At 36.8% G+C, this 14,898-nt stretch overlaps 1 protein-coding gene across 1 annotated transcript; it reads left to right on the top strand.

Moving 5' to 3' along the window:
* Positions 1-560: 560 nt before the first annotated feature.
* Positions 561-6,432, top strand: LOC131066311 (glyceraldehyde-3-phosphate dehydrogenase A, chloroplastic). Its single transcript, XM_058001043.1, has 5 exons — positions 561-1,214; positions 1,490-1,600; positions 3,450-3,754; positions 5,411-5,655; positions 5,790-6,432. Exons 1-5 carry the CDS (start codon positions 1,149-1,151, stop codon positions 6,290-6,292), a joined length of 1,230 nt encoding a protein of 409 aa, XP_057857026.1. The 5' UTR covers positions 561-1,148; the 3' UTR covers positions 6,293-6,432.
* Positions 6,433-14,898: the final 8,466 nt, after the last annotated feature.

The raw sequence follows: 14,898 nt of genomic DNA, 5'->3' as shown, positions 1-14,898 counted from the left end.
ATTGAAATCATTCACTTTATATATGCACTACCCAAATTATCATAAGAATTGAGTAGATGTTATCTCTAATGTATTACATACAATTAATATGAACATTGGAAAAAGCATTCAAATAGATATCACCAAGAAAAAAAGATCTTATTATTATTTATTAAAATTTTATAAAGAAATTACATAATAAATGAATGTAAAGAAAATGACAAATGGTTCCCAATCTTCAAGGATTGGGTTGTTATTCCTCCAATTAACACGTGATTAGGGTGTTGATGATTGATCTTGGTTCTTTGTATTGTGATACACTACAATTTTATGTTATTAGAATTTTATTATATTATTTTTTAATTTATTTTACAATTACTTTTTGTAATCTCCTCATCAATATAACTTGTATAAAGATGATTACCCTTATTTTCCCTAACTAAAAAATACCTCCAATAACAACACCCTTCAAAATCTAAGATAAGCATCCTTTACCCATTTGCTAAAATGAAAAGAGTCGATCTTTATACAAATATGCAACTCCGCAAGATCCCTTGGGGACTAAAATGATGACCTATACATTGGAAGAAGTTTTCAATACGCAGTATCGTTGCACCCACAATTTGGTGCTAAAACTTTTAGTTCTTAACAAATTCAGGGAATTGTGCACCAACCTTCTTTGTTGAAACTCGGGGATGTGGAATAAGGTAGCTAATTTGTTTGCCCACAGCATGTCGTTTGATGCTCATAAATAAGTCTGATTTAAAAGGCGGTTTGTCTAACTGATTTTGATTCCACTCCAGTACAACAAATCTGGCACTAGCTTAGCGTACTGTGACTTCATCCTGGGCCTCTGTTCACAATCAGCCTCTGCTCTACTTTCAAATAAGCCCAAGCCAACCCACGTATTTACACCTCACCAATAAAACTTAGTTAATTATTGATTAGCATGGTAATGTAGTAATCTTATGGGTGACCTTAATTATTACTTTTAGTTATGGGCTGTGGATAGAGGGGAGAAAGCAATAAGAGCCACTCGCTCACTATCCAAAATATGATCCTATCCACCACCACACCTCTTGTTCCATCTCCCATTATTATTATTACTACTCCAAGCTGCTCAATTCCTCACATTCCTATGATACTGGGTAGGCAGGGACATAAAGAGTATGGCTTCTGCTACACTCTCCATGGCTGCTGTAGCCAATTGCAGCACCCCCTTAAAATCTCTGCAGGTACTGTAATTCTTGGAAACCCTTTTCATCGTAATACATATCCCTGCCAAACTCTTTTGATGTAATGTTTTTCCTCTGCACTTGAGTATGTTTAAGAATGTGTTGAGGCTTAATCTAGGCAATTTTAGTTGGTAATGATTTGAGATGGGTTTTTGCCTTGAACAGCTCCCATATTTTCAGCTTAGGTTCCCATTAGTCAGTTCAAATAAGTAGACCCAGACATGGGATGCATATGAGTATGAATGTGATACTGATGTATGGGTTATTGTGGGCAGCCTTCAAGGAAGAGCTCCAATGATTTGAGCAGCCTCAAAGCCTCTGAGTTCTTTGGCACTGCAAGTGTTCCTGGCTTGAGGAAGAACTTACAAGTTACATGGCGGACTGCGGTAAGCAAATAGGCTTCCCTTATTGACATCCCATATTGTTAATTGAATCAGGTTGTTAAATCTAAGCCATTTTGAAATCTGTATATATCTTGTAACTCAATTATCTTTACAGATTTCACATTTTATGGAAACCACTATGGTTTACTATATATATTATATATCTTTTAACTTCAGGGTTGCTTTAGGGGATAATGGGAAAAAGTTTTGCTATAGTTGTCACAGTGGCAATTTAGCTTCATGTCAGTGTCAATTGCCTGTCGATTGCAGTTCAATCACTTGCGCAGATGGGAACGAGCTTAAAATGCTTCAATTTCTACTTCCGACCAGCAGTCGAATGGCTATATACGTGCATTTGCAGTTAGTTTCTATGCTTGTTAGTTTGTAAATCGGAGGTATTACTAGAGGAACAAATAATATGGAGGCTCCTTCAAGTATTTGGTAATAGAACCATGAAGTAAGTGTGGGCTTCTGCTGCCCAATAGTATCAAATAATTACTTTTCTGAAATCAACTGCCTAGATTATTTGTTACTGTAGTCATTCCTCCAACAATCCATCTCTCATGAGCTCGAAGGGATTAACTTGGCACTCATTGCCACAATTGGTGAGGAGGTCCGAATGAAACTGTGAAGTGAACATTGCATAGCAGCAATAAGGTCATCAAAGGAATGACTGGAGTATTGAGCACACACGTGTGTGGTCGATTACAAAATCTGATATTTGACTCTGCATTTTGTTATAGTTGTATCTCTTGTTGTAGTTTTCCTTAGTTACAGTCACTGTCTGTTCTTCTTACTGCTTTGTGTTGAAATCGTGGCACTGTTCTGTGTAGGGAAGACACTTCCCCTTATGTGCAATAGATTGTTGTCTGGACTCTGAACCATGGTTGTGTGTATCGAGTTCACCTTTCATTATGACTGTATATTCAATGCATGTAAAGGTCAATGTTTTCTTGGATCAATGCTTCTGGATCCTTGATTCAATTACTTTGATAGTTCCACCAGTGGATGTGAACATTGTGAAGTAAACTACGCTTTATGCTTGTCATAAATTGTAACCTGCTGGGGTCACTCTGCGTCTAATCGCTTAGAATAAACAAAGGCAGCTTTGTCTAGTGAAGTTGTGTCCACATGACACTTTCTTTTATGTACTCTCTTATGAACTATTTTTCTTGTGTGATTTCTGCTGCATTATGAGCTGAGCGCCTTTTGCTCTGTAGTTTTGTCACTTTGGTGCATATGGAGTTGCGATCAGAACTTGATTAACATCATTATGGATCTGAAGGCTACTTCACAGTTAATCATCATCAAGTTCATGTTCATCTGATCTAATTTTTTCATGAAACATTTCCTTGGAATACAAGAACTCCAATGGCTTTTATGCTTATCTTTGCACTGGAGATAATGATCAACTTTTCAAGTTATTAGTCGTCACATGCTAATGTGATTGTCAATTTGATGTATGTTGCAGTTTTTCTTCCCCTAGACTAACACATTTGTGCATGTGAAGCTCCGTTTGATATGTGTGTCCTTTATGATTGGTTCCAAAAGTTAAATTGTATGGTTTTCAATCTTGGTGTATATTGCTGTTTCGTTTTCATTGTACTAGTCTATTTGTGTTCTTTTAAAAAATTTGATTGTTAGAATTTGGACAAGGCCTTGAGAGGAACATGAACTGTAAGGTCATTATGATAGCATTAGCAGGGGTTGTTTAATAATTGCCAATTTGGTGCAGGTGAAGATCACTTAGTTCATATATTTCGGCCTGTAAATTTTGTAAATATAAACTGGTTGATGCAAACACCTGCATAGAGTTTTTAATAGAGCTCATGCCATGGGTTTTTTCTTTCAGGCAGGATCCTCTGCACAAAAAAGATCATTTGTAGTGGAGGCGAAGTTAAAAGTTGCAATCAATGGTTTTGGAAGAATAGGTCGCAATTTTCTGCGTTGTTGGCATGGTAGAAAGGACTCACCTTTGGATGTTATTGTCATCAATGACACTGGAGGTGTTAAGCAAGCTTCACACTTGCTTAAATATGATTCTACTCTTGGAATCTTCGAGGCAGATGTCAAGGTAGCAGGAGACGATGGTATTTCTGTGGATGGCAAGGTCATCAAAGTTGTCTCAGACCGGAACCCTGTAAATCTCCCTTGGGGGTAAGTACCAAACATGATACTTACATCTAGAATTGTACGTTAGTGCCTCAGATCTGTTCAACTTGAGAACATTTGATTATATCCATGAATTGTGCAACTTGTCAATTAAGTCTTGGGATTCGTTTGAATTGATTGTTGTTATTTGGTTGAGAATTCTTCCATAATATCATATGCAAAATACTAAAGCGCATCACTACCCCATAGTTAGGAGACATGTGAGCCACCGCAAATCCTCCAACAATCATCATGCTGCAGAGCACAATATAGCAACTCAGAGTTCCCCTTGTAGGAAAGAGTGACCAGAATTATTCTACCCTGTTAATGAAAGAGGTCATCCATTACAGGGTCACTGTCAAAAACCAGAAAGCAAATTATATAAGCTCTGACCAATAACAAATAGCTAGTTATCTCCTCCCAAATCTTATAAATGCCATGCAACCATAGATGAAAGGTCAATTATCTTTCCCTTCATAACTAGTCATCTCCTTCTGAGTCTTCCAAATGCTCTGCAATCATATATGAATGGTCAATTATCTTGCCCTGCACTTTTGAGGTCTCCTGCTTTCTTTTAGCATGTTCATTTTATAAAATTAAAAATTACATATCCTCTTTAGTTCCAGTCGGGTTTTGCAAGTCTTCTTTAGTTCCAGTCGGGTTTTGCAAGTCTTCTTTAGTGCATGTCATGGCATTGTTGTCAATTTCTGCAGAAATAAATGAATGTTTTTAATAACGTTCAAGGGGCCAAACCACCTATGGTACCCATGGATAGCCTGCAAAAACAGATAAACACAAAAAACTCACAACAGAAAAGTCTGGCGGCACCATGCCTATTTAATTTCTTTTTTCTTATGTATCTTGGATCTTCTATTGTGTAACTTGATCAGGAAATCTGCAACTTTTGGTATCTTTTCTTCTTCAAACAGGTTACTCAAGGTGCTCATGTTTAGTGTTTCAATGTAATTGATCCGAATATCCTTGTAAGCCAAACGCTCTATGATGTAATGCCATTCTGTCTCAACCACCTCTGGAGTGCAATAGCAACATGTTCTATCTGCTCACTCTTCTTTAGATATCATCCATTTTCCGGTTTCACATCTAAGTTGATGTGACCTAGTTCTTAACTGAACCTTCAAAAGCTATAAAAGCACGCATGTTAAATAGAATTTTTGTAATAGATTCAATGAAAGCTATGAGTTTCTTATTGGGTTATTTCATTCAGGAATTGCAAAATAATTTTATTGTTTTGTAAAACTATGTTGTTCGTCCCTAATTTGTATGCTAATATCCTCCTTGAGTTACGAGCAAGAGTTCATGGTTTTATTAAGCATGTTTTGTTTTCTGCATATATTCCAATGATCGGCGTGATGAGCTTGCAATGCCATTTTTTAAAACAAATTAAAATTGAAATTAAAGATTTTTTTTTGCATCCGTAAACATTTTCTCCAAACCACTGGAAGTGGATGATATGTAGCAGCATTATCCAACAGTGGTTGTAACAGATAAGCTTAAATAGTCTGTAAGATGTTTGTTATTTGGGGTATCAAAAACCCCAAATAACAAGCAAACATGCCTACTTTTTACTCTCTGGGTGTAATGCTATATGGAAATTACAGTTTTGATGAGCAATAAGTAAAAGGGTATTAAATTGCATTGCAGGGAGATGGGGATAGATTTGGTGATAGAGGGTACAGGGGTGTTCGTGGACAAGGATGGTGCAGGCAAGCACCTTCAGGCCGGAGCGAAGAAGGTTTTGATCACTGCTCCTGGCAAGGGTGACATTCCTACCTATGTGGTGGGTGTGAATGCCGACTTGTACAATCCATCGGAGCCCATTATCAGCAATGCCTCGTGCACTACAAACTGCCTGGCCCCTTTCGTCAAGGTTTTGGATCAGAAATTTAGTAAGGAAGATTAAACAGCCATACCCATATAACAAATAATGTTCCCACTGTCTACCTTTAGGCATTATTGGTTAGGAGTAATAGTTTTCCACAGTCCATGTAAAGATAAACGGTGTATAATTTTTTATGGGCAGGAATCATCAAGGGTACCATGACAACAACTCATTCCTACACGGGCGACCAAAGGCTTCTGGATGCGAGCCACAGGGATCTTCGGCGGGCCAGAGCAGCGGCGTTGAACATAGTGCCAACATCAACAGGAGCCGCCAAAGCAGTGGCGCTTGTGCTTCCCAGGCTGAAAGGAAAGTTGAATGGAATTGCCCTGCGTGTGCCAACTCCCAATGTCTCTGTGGTGGATTTGGTTGTTCAGGTTGAAAAGAAAACATTTGCAGAGGAGGTGAATGCAGCATTTCGGGAGAGCGCAGACAAAGAGATGAAGGGCATCCTGGCTGTATGCGATGAGCCGCTGGTGTCGGTGGATTTCAGATGTTCTGATGTGTCCTCAACGGTGGATTCATCCTTGACAATGGTGATGGGCGATGACATGGTCAAGGTGGTTGCTTGGTATGACAATGAATGGGGTTATTCACAGAGGGTAGTTGATTTGGCTGACGTCGTTGCCAATAACTGGAAATGAAAATCTATGTAATTTCGTCTTTCTCAATTTTCTCATTGTTTTGTTTTTACTAAGATGAATCCAATTGCTCTCAGACATTCCAAACGCTTCTCAATCCTGTACTGCAAATTTTCCTTTTTAATATGCATTATTTAAGATCTCGTCTTTTGCCCACAATGGTGGAAGAAACATCTTGAGTGATGCAATTTGATTGACAGTAAATGTAGAGGGTTCAGCCTCAGTGATTTTGATTGGGAAGCCATTTGAGCTCCATATAAGAGGAATGAGTTTGGATCAAAAGGGGCAGGCTGGTTTGTATATTTCTTATTCTTAAACAAAACATAGGCTAAATACAATTTAGAAAGGAGGTTAGTGTGTGGATTGCTTATGTGCACATTTATTTCATTTTTAAGTTTGAGTTTTGTCTGAGTATTAATTCATTTTTAACAATATTTTGATTTTTTAGAAGTATTATATCGTATAATGATATCAGATTTTTCACAATTTATATTATAAATCTTGTTATTTTTGGATTAAATTGTGTGCAATTTTTAAATCAATGTTTGAGATCATGTTCTATGATCCAATGTCAAGCTGATAAAGAGTTATAAGAATATATAAAAAAAATTCTTCTAGCTCTCTGTCATCATAACAAATTGCACACAATTCAATCTAGTTAAAACAAGATCTATTATATTGTTTGTTTATAAGATATTGATCTCATTTATCTTTAATATATTTTAATATTTATTATCAAAATTATTATAAGAGACACTATTGCAATTTATTTTAATAGTATGGATGAGAATGATTTTACACCACTATTTTTAAGGTGTGTATTTATTCTAACCTTGTAATGTAAGAGAGAGTTCTTTATGAATTTCTAATTTACAAATATTACTATTTAAATGTTGAAAATTTATTCCTTATTTAAAAAAAAATTCTTCAATAATTTTTCATACTATCAACAAGATCTATCATTGCATATTTTTGTTACTTCTTTATATGTATATGTATATGTATGTGTATGTGTACATGTGTGTGTGTTCGCGCGCGTGCATGCATGCACACGCATATATATATATATATATATATATATACACACACACATACACATACACATACACATACACATATACATATACATACATATACATATACATATACATATACATACATATACATATATACGTACGTATATATGTATATGTATATGTATATGTATATGTATATGTATATGTATATGTATATGTATGTATATGTATATGTGTATATATGTATATACATACATGTATGTATATATACAGATCTATGTATATGTATATGTATGTGTACATATATATACATATATATATATATATACATGTGTATGTATATATACACATGTATATATATACAAGTATATATACATATATGTAAATATACATGTATATTCACATATATATACATATGTGTGTATATGTATATACATACATACATATATATATATACACACACATGCGCGCGCGCACACACACACATGTATGTATATGTAGGTCCTAGGGACAACTGAGACGGGGGGGTGAATCAGTTGTCTAATAAATTTAAACCAAAATCTTATTAACCAACTTATTGCTTAATACTGGTAAGACAGTTAATTGTACCGGTAAACAGTGTTAACAGGAAATGCTGTATCGGTAAGAATTAATGCATGAAACATAAGCACAAAGTCAACCACAACACATGACACAAATATTTGTACGTGGAAACCCTGTAAGGGGAAAAACCACGGTGGGAAACCTTACCCACAATCAGATGATACTACTGCAGATAGTAAGTGTACAAGAGGGGTCTGCACATGCAGAAAGGCCAACAGCCTAGAGCTCACTACTCAAACACAAATGGGAGTCACACTGACTATAGTTGGATGGTTAAATCCAATGAGAATGTACTACACAAAATAGCATCTTCATATGCTGGATTCAGTACTGGTGTAATGCTGATGTGTTTTTACAAAAACCTAGCTTCACCTTCAGATGATGTCTTCATGTATACCTCTGCTTAATCTCGCATATACCTTCTTATAATTCTTTTTCGCATTCCACACCTGATCTTACAAATAAGATCTTACATTTATACCATACCCTAAGACCAATTTTAGTAGGTCGGCTCTACAAGATATTACAATAAAACATTTTACAAATAATACAATATCCGATGCAATAACCGATTGAACATGTCAGCTTAATGCATTTACAACAATAATAAATCATCTCCATAGCGTGCCATGCTGATCTGGAAAAGATAAACCTGCCGGTGTAACCCTAGATAACCTGGACCTATTTGCCGGTAAAGGCATATATGCAAATAAGAATATACCAATGATATTACTTCAAGGAAAAGTGTCCACATGATGTCTTCGACATTACCAAGTGTCTTCCATGTCATTGCATGTACCGGTGTACATTATATCCTGCCAGTTAACCATATACCGGTGATTGTTGAACAGTTTACTGATTGTCGATGAATGTTGTTGGATCTCCAAAGTAGGTGTATTTAGCAGGTGTTGACATCAATGACAAAACCATACCAAAATACCAACAATCTCCCCCTTTGGCATTGATGGCAACACAAGATGGAAAAACCATCAAAGTGCCAAAATAGAAATGCCAAGTACAAAAACCAATTCTCCCCCTGGGAGTAATATGTGTTTACCCAAAGATATCAATCTCTCATACCAATCTCTCTTCAAAAAGATAATGCATTTTTCCATATATCTCTCCCCAATGTTTTTCCATATATCTCTCCCCCTTTGACATCAAATGCCAAAGTCACAAAAAGGTCAAGTTCATACAAAATACCAATTAATTCTGATGCTCTGCAAAAAGGATTAGAAAATCTGTTTGATGGCAACACACACAAGAGCACAAGAAACAAACATTAGTGTTAGCAACAAAAGATTATCCTAAACAGGCATATCAAGAGAGATATTAAGCATGAAATAGAAAGCATATAAACATAGAATGAAATAGCTAATCAAGATGCTCATAGTTGCTCCTCCCTTGTTCCTCTCCTCTCCAAGTCCCAAATGAGTGTAGCTCTCAGCTTTTAGCACTAGCCATGGATGCCATATGGAGATTCAAGATGGTTGAATATGATAAGCAAATACTATGCAAGAGTAGATAGTGATGCTATGAAAAAGCTCTATGCTAATGCCAGTATAACAACAATACTCTAAATGCTTCTCTTTGCTTGAGGAGAAGGGTTCTATTTATAGAAGAAATTGGGAAATGAAGGGTTAAGATTGAATGGTTTAATCAAGGGCCAAGTTTGAAAGTTGGGGATCCATGTGCACAATTGGCACCAATAAAATGGTGACAAGTGTCAACATAGGATTGGGTTGAGAGAAGAGGTTGGAGGCATTAAAGGCCTAAGAAGACCTCATGGTTATCTAGAAGGTAAGGGTCAAGTCTAAATTAAGATTACCCATTGGATTAAGAGTTAATCCAAGGATAAACCTTTGTGCAAATGATTAAGAGATAATCATGGTCAAAGCATTAAAGGCTTGATGAGACCTTTGGGTTGGGTAGAGGTTGAGTCAAAACAAATGTTTTAACCATGTGGGAGGGTTTGAGGTAACCATTAATGGTTATTGGAGACTTTGGGGATTAAGTGGTTGAAGGTTGAAAGCCTTCAATGGTTATCAAAGACTTTGAGCCATTTAGTGGTTGAAGGTTGGAAGCTTTCAAAGGTTATCCAAGACTTTGAGACATTTAGTGGTTGAAGGTTGAAAGCCTTTAATGGTTATCAAAGACTTTGAGCCATTTAGTGGTTGAAGGTTGGAAGCCTTTAATGGTTATCAAAGACTTTTAAGCTTTGAGAAGTGACTCCATTTTGCTTAGGAATGTGACAATAATTAGGGGATGGATTAGGTTAATTAGGAAGGGGTTAGAAGAATCTAGAAGGGGATTAGATTTTGCAAGTGGATTTGGTGGGTGAGGGAAAATAGGATTTTATTAAAATAAAAATTCATTTATTTCAATAAATGTGTGCAAGTTGTATTTGGATAAATATTCAAATAAATATTAATTTATTTAAATGAGAAAAAGGAAGATAAAGCATTAAAATGCTTGAAGACTTTGAGGGGAACCATTAAAGGCTTGAAGACTTTAAGGAAAACCATTAAAGTCTTAAGAAGACTATAGAAGGAAGCCATCAAGTTTGAAGACTTTAAAGCCATCAAGTTTGAATACTTTAAGGGAAACCATTAAAGGTTTCAAGTGGGTGAGGATAAATAGGATTTTAAATAAATAATTTATTTAAAATAGTTGTGCAACTTGCTTTTGTAGGAAAATACAAGTGGGTGGAGGATAAAGGTGATTTAAATAAATTATTTATTTAAAATAATTGTGCAACTTGTATTTGTAGGAAAATGCAAGTGGGTGGAGGATAAAGGTGATTTTAAATAAATGATTTATTTATTTAAATGTGAGAGGTGGGATTTTGGGGGATTTAAATAAATATTAATTTATTTAAATGTGAGAGAAGATTTAATTAAACAAATATGATTTATTTATTTAATTAATGGTATGAATTTGGTTAAGTGAATTAAATCAAATAAATTGAATAATTTATTTAATTAATAGGAGAAGAGGGTTAAGATGAATTAATTAAATATTAATTTAATTAATTATTAATTGATGGTTAAATAATCAAATAAATACTAAGTATTCATTTAATTAAGTGGACAGATTTATGTGACTACATTTGCCCCTCTTTGAGACGGTGCAGTTTATCGCGTCGTTTCAAAGAAAGAAAAATAGGTGTGAAGAAATGCCCCATAAAATGTAAATTTAATGGGTGGTATGCCCCCTCGAGGGATGGGCCAAATTTTTTTGAAAAATCGGGCGATCTCTCGAAAAAGAATGAAAACTGGAGGGGAGGTAGAATAGAATAAATTAGAACTAATGATGAAAGAATGGGAGAAAATGGAGTGAATATGAAGAAACAACAAGCCAGCGAGTACCCTGAGGTCATGCAAGAGATACATAGCAAATGTAGTGTGGGGTTTTGATTGATGCTATACAATTGATCAAAATTGGTTGGACAATCTGGTGCAATCGGTTGAATTGCCCCGGTCAAGTCAAAGCGTGACAGTTGATGTCAGTTGGTCGCTTGGACATGATAAAGTCTGAGTAAGTGAATCAAAGTGACCTGATGGTGACTTAGACAATTGATGTAATTGCCCGATGAAGTCAAGGTATATGAAGCAAAATACTCGTTGAGACGTAGACAATTGATGTAATTGTCCGTTGGATTGTGTTTGATTGGTTGATCAATTGATAGTGTGTGCATGTGATGGATGGCTGTGGGGAATCATGGCAGTCCCGTTGAGACTAGGTCATTATGATAAATGCCTGATGTAGTCTAGGATTACCATAATCGATTACCTGTTGAGACCCGAAGATACTTGATCAGAGTATCTGTTGATAGTCTAGGTGTGTGGGAGTCGATGTATCTGTGTAGACAGAGCAACTTGCTGGATTGTGTGGATGAATGAGGATGGGAAGCGATGAAGGGATTAGGATGATGTTGATGATCAAGATAGGGAGGGTGAGGGGGGATTTGATGTTAGATAGAAGATATGGAGGACTAGGATCGAGTCCTATGGAAGAAGATGAGTAAAATAGAGTATGCATTATTATGACTACGTATGCATGATATGCAGCTATTATGAATGTATGGATGGATGGAATGCAATGAAATGCAATATATACAGATGAGATGGAATGACGATCCATGGTGCTTTATTTTTCATCATTGAGCTTTAAAATGTTGTAAGAAAATACAAGCAACTTGACATAAAGATTCAAGATGACCAGAGTATTTCTTACATGGATTTTATATAGCAAGTTAATACAAGCAACTTGATATAATGGATCAAGTTGACCTGAGTATTGCTTGCGGAACAGACAAGGATTATCTCCGTTCATGCATGACTTGGAACATCCTCCTTGATCTTAGGCTGATCATATCCTGAGACAAGTGCATACCGTACTAAGAAATAAAAACCTTTATCCAAATTGGATGAGGAGGAACCAAAGAATGAGCATTGTACCTGTAAACAAACAATATATACATAAAGAATAAAGAATATGGATCCTTGGTAATGGTTCATGCTCATATGGTCGAGATATACGCTGTAGTCAGCAAGCCGTAGTGATCTATGACTGCATTTGGCATAAGATCACGTAACTTGGTGAACTTCCTACGTAGACACCATTAGTACATGCCCCAGAACTTCATCGGAAATAATGCACAAACGATACAAAACAATGTTGAAAAGATCCCGATACAGATAAACAAATGAATTACTCACAAATCAACCAAGCATTTGATAGCTTAACATAATTTTCTTGTCAAAGAAAACGTCACTTTTGTCTTTGTTTTGGTAAGGAAGGATGCATCCTTGTTTTTAAAGACAGTTTCTGATTTGTTGGATGTGGATTGTGTGGTCGATTGATAAATGGTCATTGTGTGAGTACTGTGTTAATGTTGGTTTTGCATCTGCTTGAATGAATATGTACAAGGTGTTGCCATGTTTTGGTGTGATTTTCGATGGGTTTTTCGATGTTTTTGGATTTTGTGTAATAGTTTTTGAATGTTTTTGGATTTTGTGAGTCATTTTTGAATGTTTTTGGATTTTGCGAGACATTTTTGAATGTTTTTGTATTTTGCGAGACATTTTTGAATGTTTTTGCCAATGAATCACCAGTAATGTAGAATCCACTTCCATCATCTAGATTGTAAGGGCATTGCCCCCAAGTTGGACATGATTTATAAAAAAGCAGGATGCTAGACGCATGAAGTACTTTCTTGGATTACAGATAAAATAACAAGCCATGGTTAGATGGATGGATGGATGTATGTATGAAGTAGATGTGATTGCCACAAGTCTGAAAGATAATGGAGCCATAGCCCTTACGAGTGGCGCCTATTTGCCAGGTTTTCACCATCGCACTTACCCAAGGTGCCATCGGAGTGGTTGTTCACCGTTTGGATGCATGATTTTTCTTTACTTTTTTTTGTTTTGAATGGTTTTGTATTTTCTTTAGGACATTTTTCTGAATGTTTTTGGTATTTTCTTTAGGACATTTTTCTGAATGTTTTTGGTATTTTCTGATATGCAGGGGAGCCTGATGCTCTGTATACCTTAGGTATAAAACCGTTTGAGGTGCATGCTATTGATTGGATCTGCGAGCGGTTCTCCATCTGATGTAGCCAATTGATATGCCCCGGACCCGAATACAGCAGTGACAACATATGGGCCCAACCAGTTTGATTCAAACTTGCCTTGATGTTCTCTGTTTGGTTGGTTGCGAGGATTTTCTCGAAGAACAAGATCACCTACCTCAAATGTACGAGATCTAACTCGGTGATTGTAGCTTCTACTCATGCGCTGCTGATAGGCTTTGAGATGGTTGTATGCAGCTTGTCGCTTCTCATCAAGTAGCTCCAAGTCCTGAAGGCGTGAGACTCTGTATGCGTCATCATCAATGAGATTGTGCAATGAAACTCGTAAGGATGGTATCTCGACCTCAATAGGTAAGATAGCTTCAACACCATAGACCAATGAATAAGGAGTTGCACCTGTAGGGGTCCGAATGCTAGTTCGATATGCCCATAGTGCTGGATTCAATTGAACATGCCAATCACGGCCGGCATCATTGACTGTCTTCTTTAGGATCCTCAATATGTTTTTATTGGATGCTTCGGCCTGACCATTGCCTTGTGGGTAATAGGGAGTGGAAAAGCGGTGTTGGATATGAAATTTCTCACAAAGCTCACGAACATCCTGATTTTTGAAAGGAAGACCGTTATCTGTGACGATGGACATGGGCACACCATACCGGCAGATGATGTAGTTGAGGATGAATGAGGCGATCTTCTTGCCGGTGACTTGGGTAAGTGGAACAGCTTCGATCCACTTGGTGAAATATTCGGTGGCGGTAATAATGAATTTATGGCCATTGGATGAAGATGGATGGATTTTACCCACAAGATCAAGACCCCATTGACAAAAAGGCCATGGTGTTGTGATTGGTTGCAGTTCCTGTGCTGGTGCATGTATCAGGTCGCCATGAACCTGACATTTTTTGCACTTCCTAACAAAGTAGTAGGAATCCTTTTCCATAGATGGCCAATAGTATCCAGCTCGCATGAATTTCTTGGCTAGTGACGGACCACTTGAGTGAGTCCCGCAAATTCCTTCATGTACCTCTTCCAAAGCCTTTGTTATCTCATCTTGTTCCAGACATCGAAGGAGAGTACCATCAAGACTACGTCGGTATAGGGTTTCGGCAATAATGGTATATCGAGCAGTTTGGCGAATGAAGGTTTTTCGTTGGTTATTCGATTGGTTGGGAGGAGGGGTATGATCGCGAAGATAGGTGTAGAACTCACCATACCATGGGGATTCAGAACCGACAAGGCGACATATCATTTCGGATTCGGGGATATCATAAGCGGGAATCCAAAGCTGTTCTACCAAGAACTCGTAGCGTGTTGAATTCTGTGGAAGATCTAGGAGAGATGCGATAGTAGCCATAGCGTCAGCAGCTCGATTCTGATCTCTTGGTATCTGCTCA

This window comes from Cryptomeria japonica, chromosome 8, assembly GCF_030272615.1.
Source record: "Cryptomeria japonica chromosome 8, Sugi_1.0, whole genome shotgun sequence".
Classification (NCBI taxonomy): domain Eukaryota; kingdom Viridiplantae; phylum Streptophyta; class Pinopsida; order Cupressales; family Cupressaceae; genus Cryptomeria; species Cryptomeria japonica.
Note: the sequence above shows the minus strand (reverse complement) of the source record. Positions and strands in the feature narration are given on the sequence as shown.

Excerpts from the sequence above, each read along its gene's own strand:
- LOC131066311 (XM_058001043.1), top strand. The coding sequence starts at position 1,149 with ATGGCTTCTGCTACACTCTCCATGGCTGCTGTAGCCAATTGCAGCACC. Across the intron at positions 1,601-3,449 it reads AAGTTACATGGCGGACTGCG|GCAGGATCCTCTGCACAAAA; the intron begins GTAAGCAAATAG and ends TTTTTCTTTCAG. Across the intron at positions 5,656-5,789 it reads GGTTTTGGATCAGAAATTTA|GAATCATCAAGGGTACCATG; the intron begins GTAAGGAAGATT and ends TTTTATGGGCAG.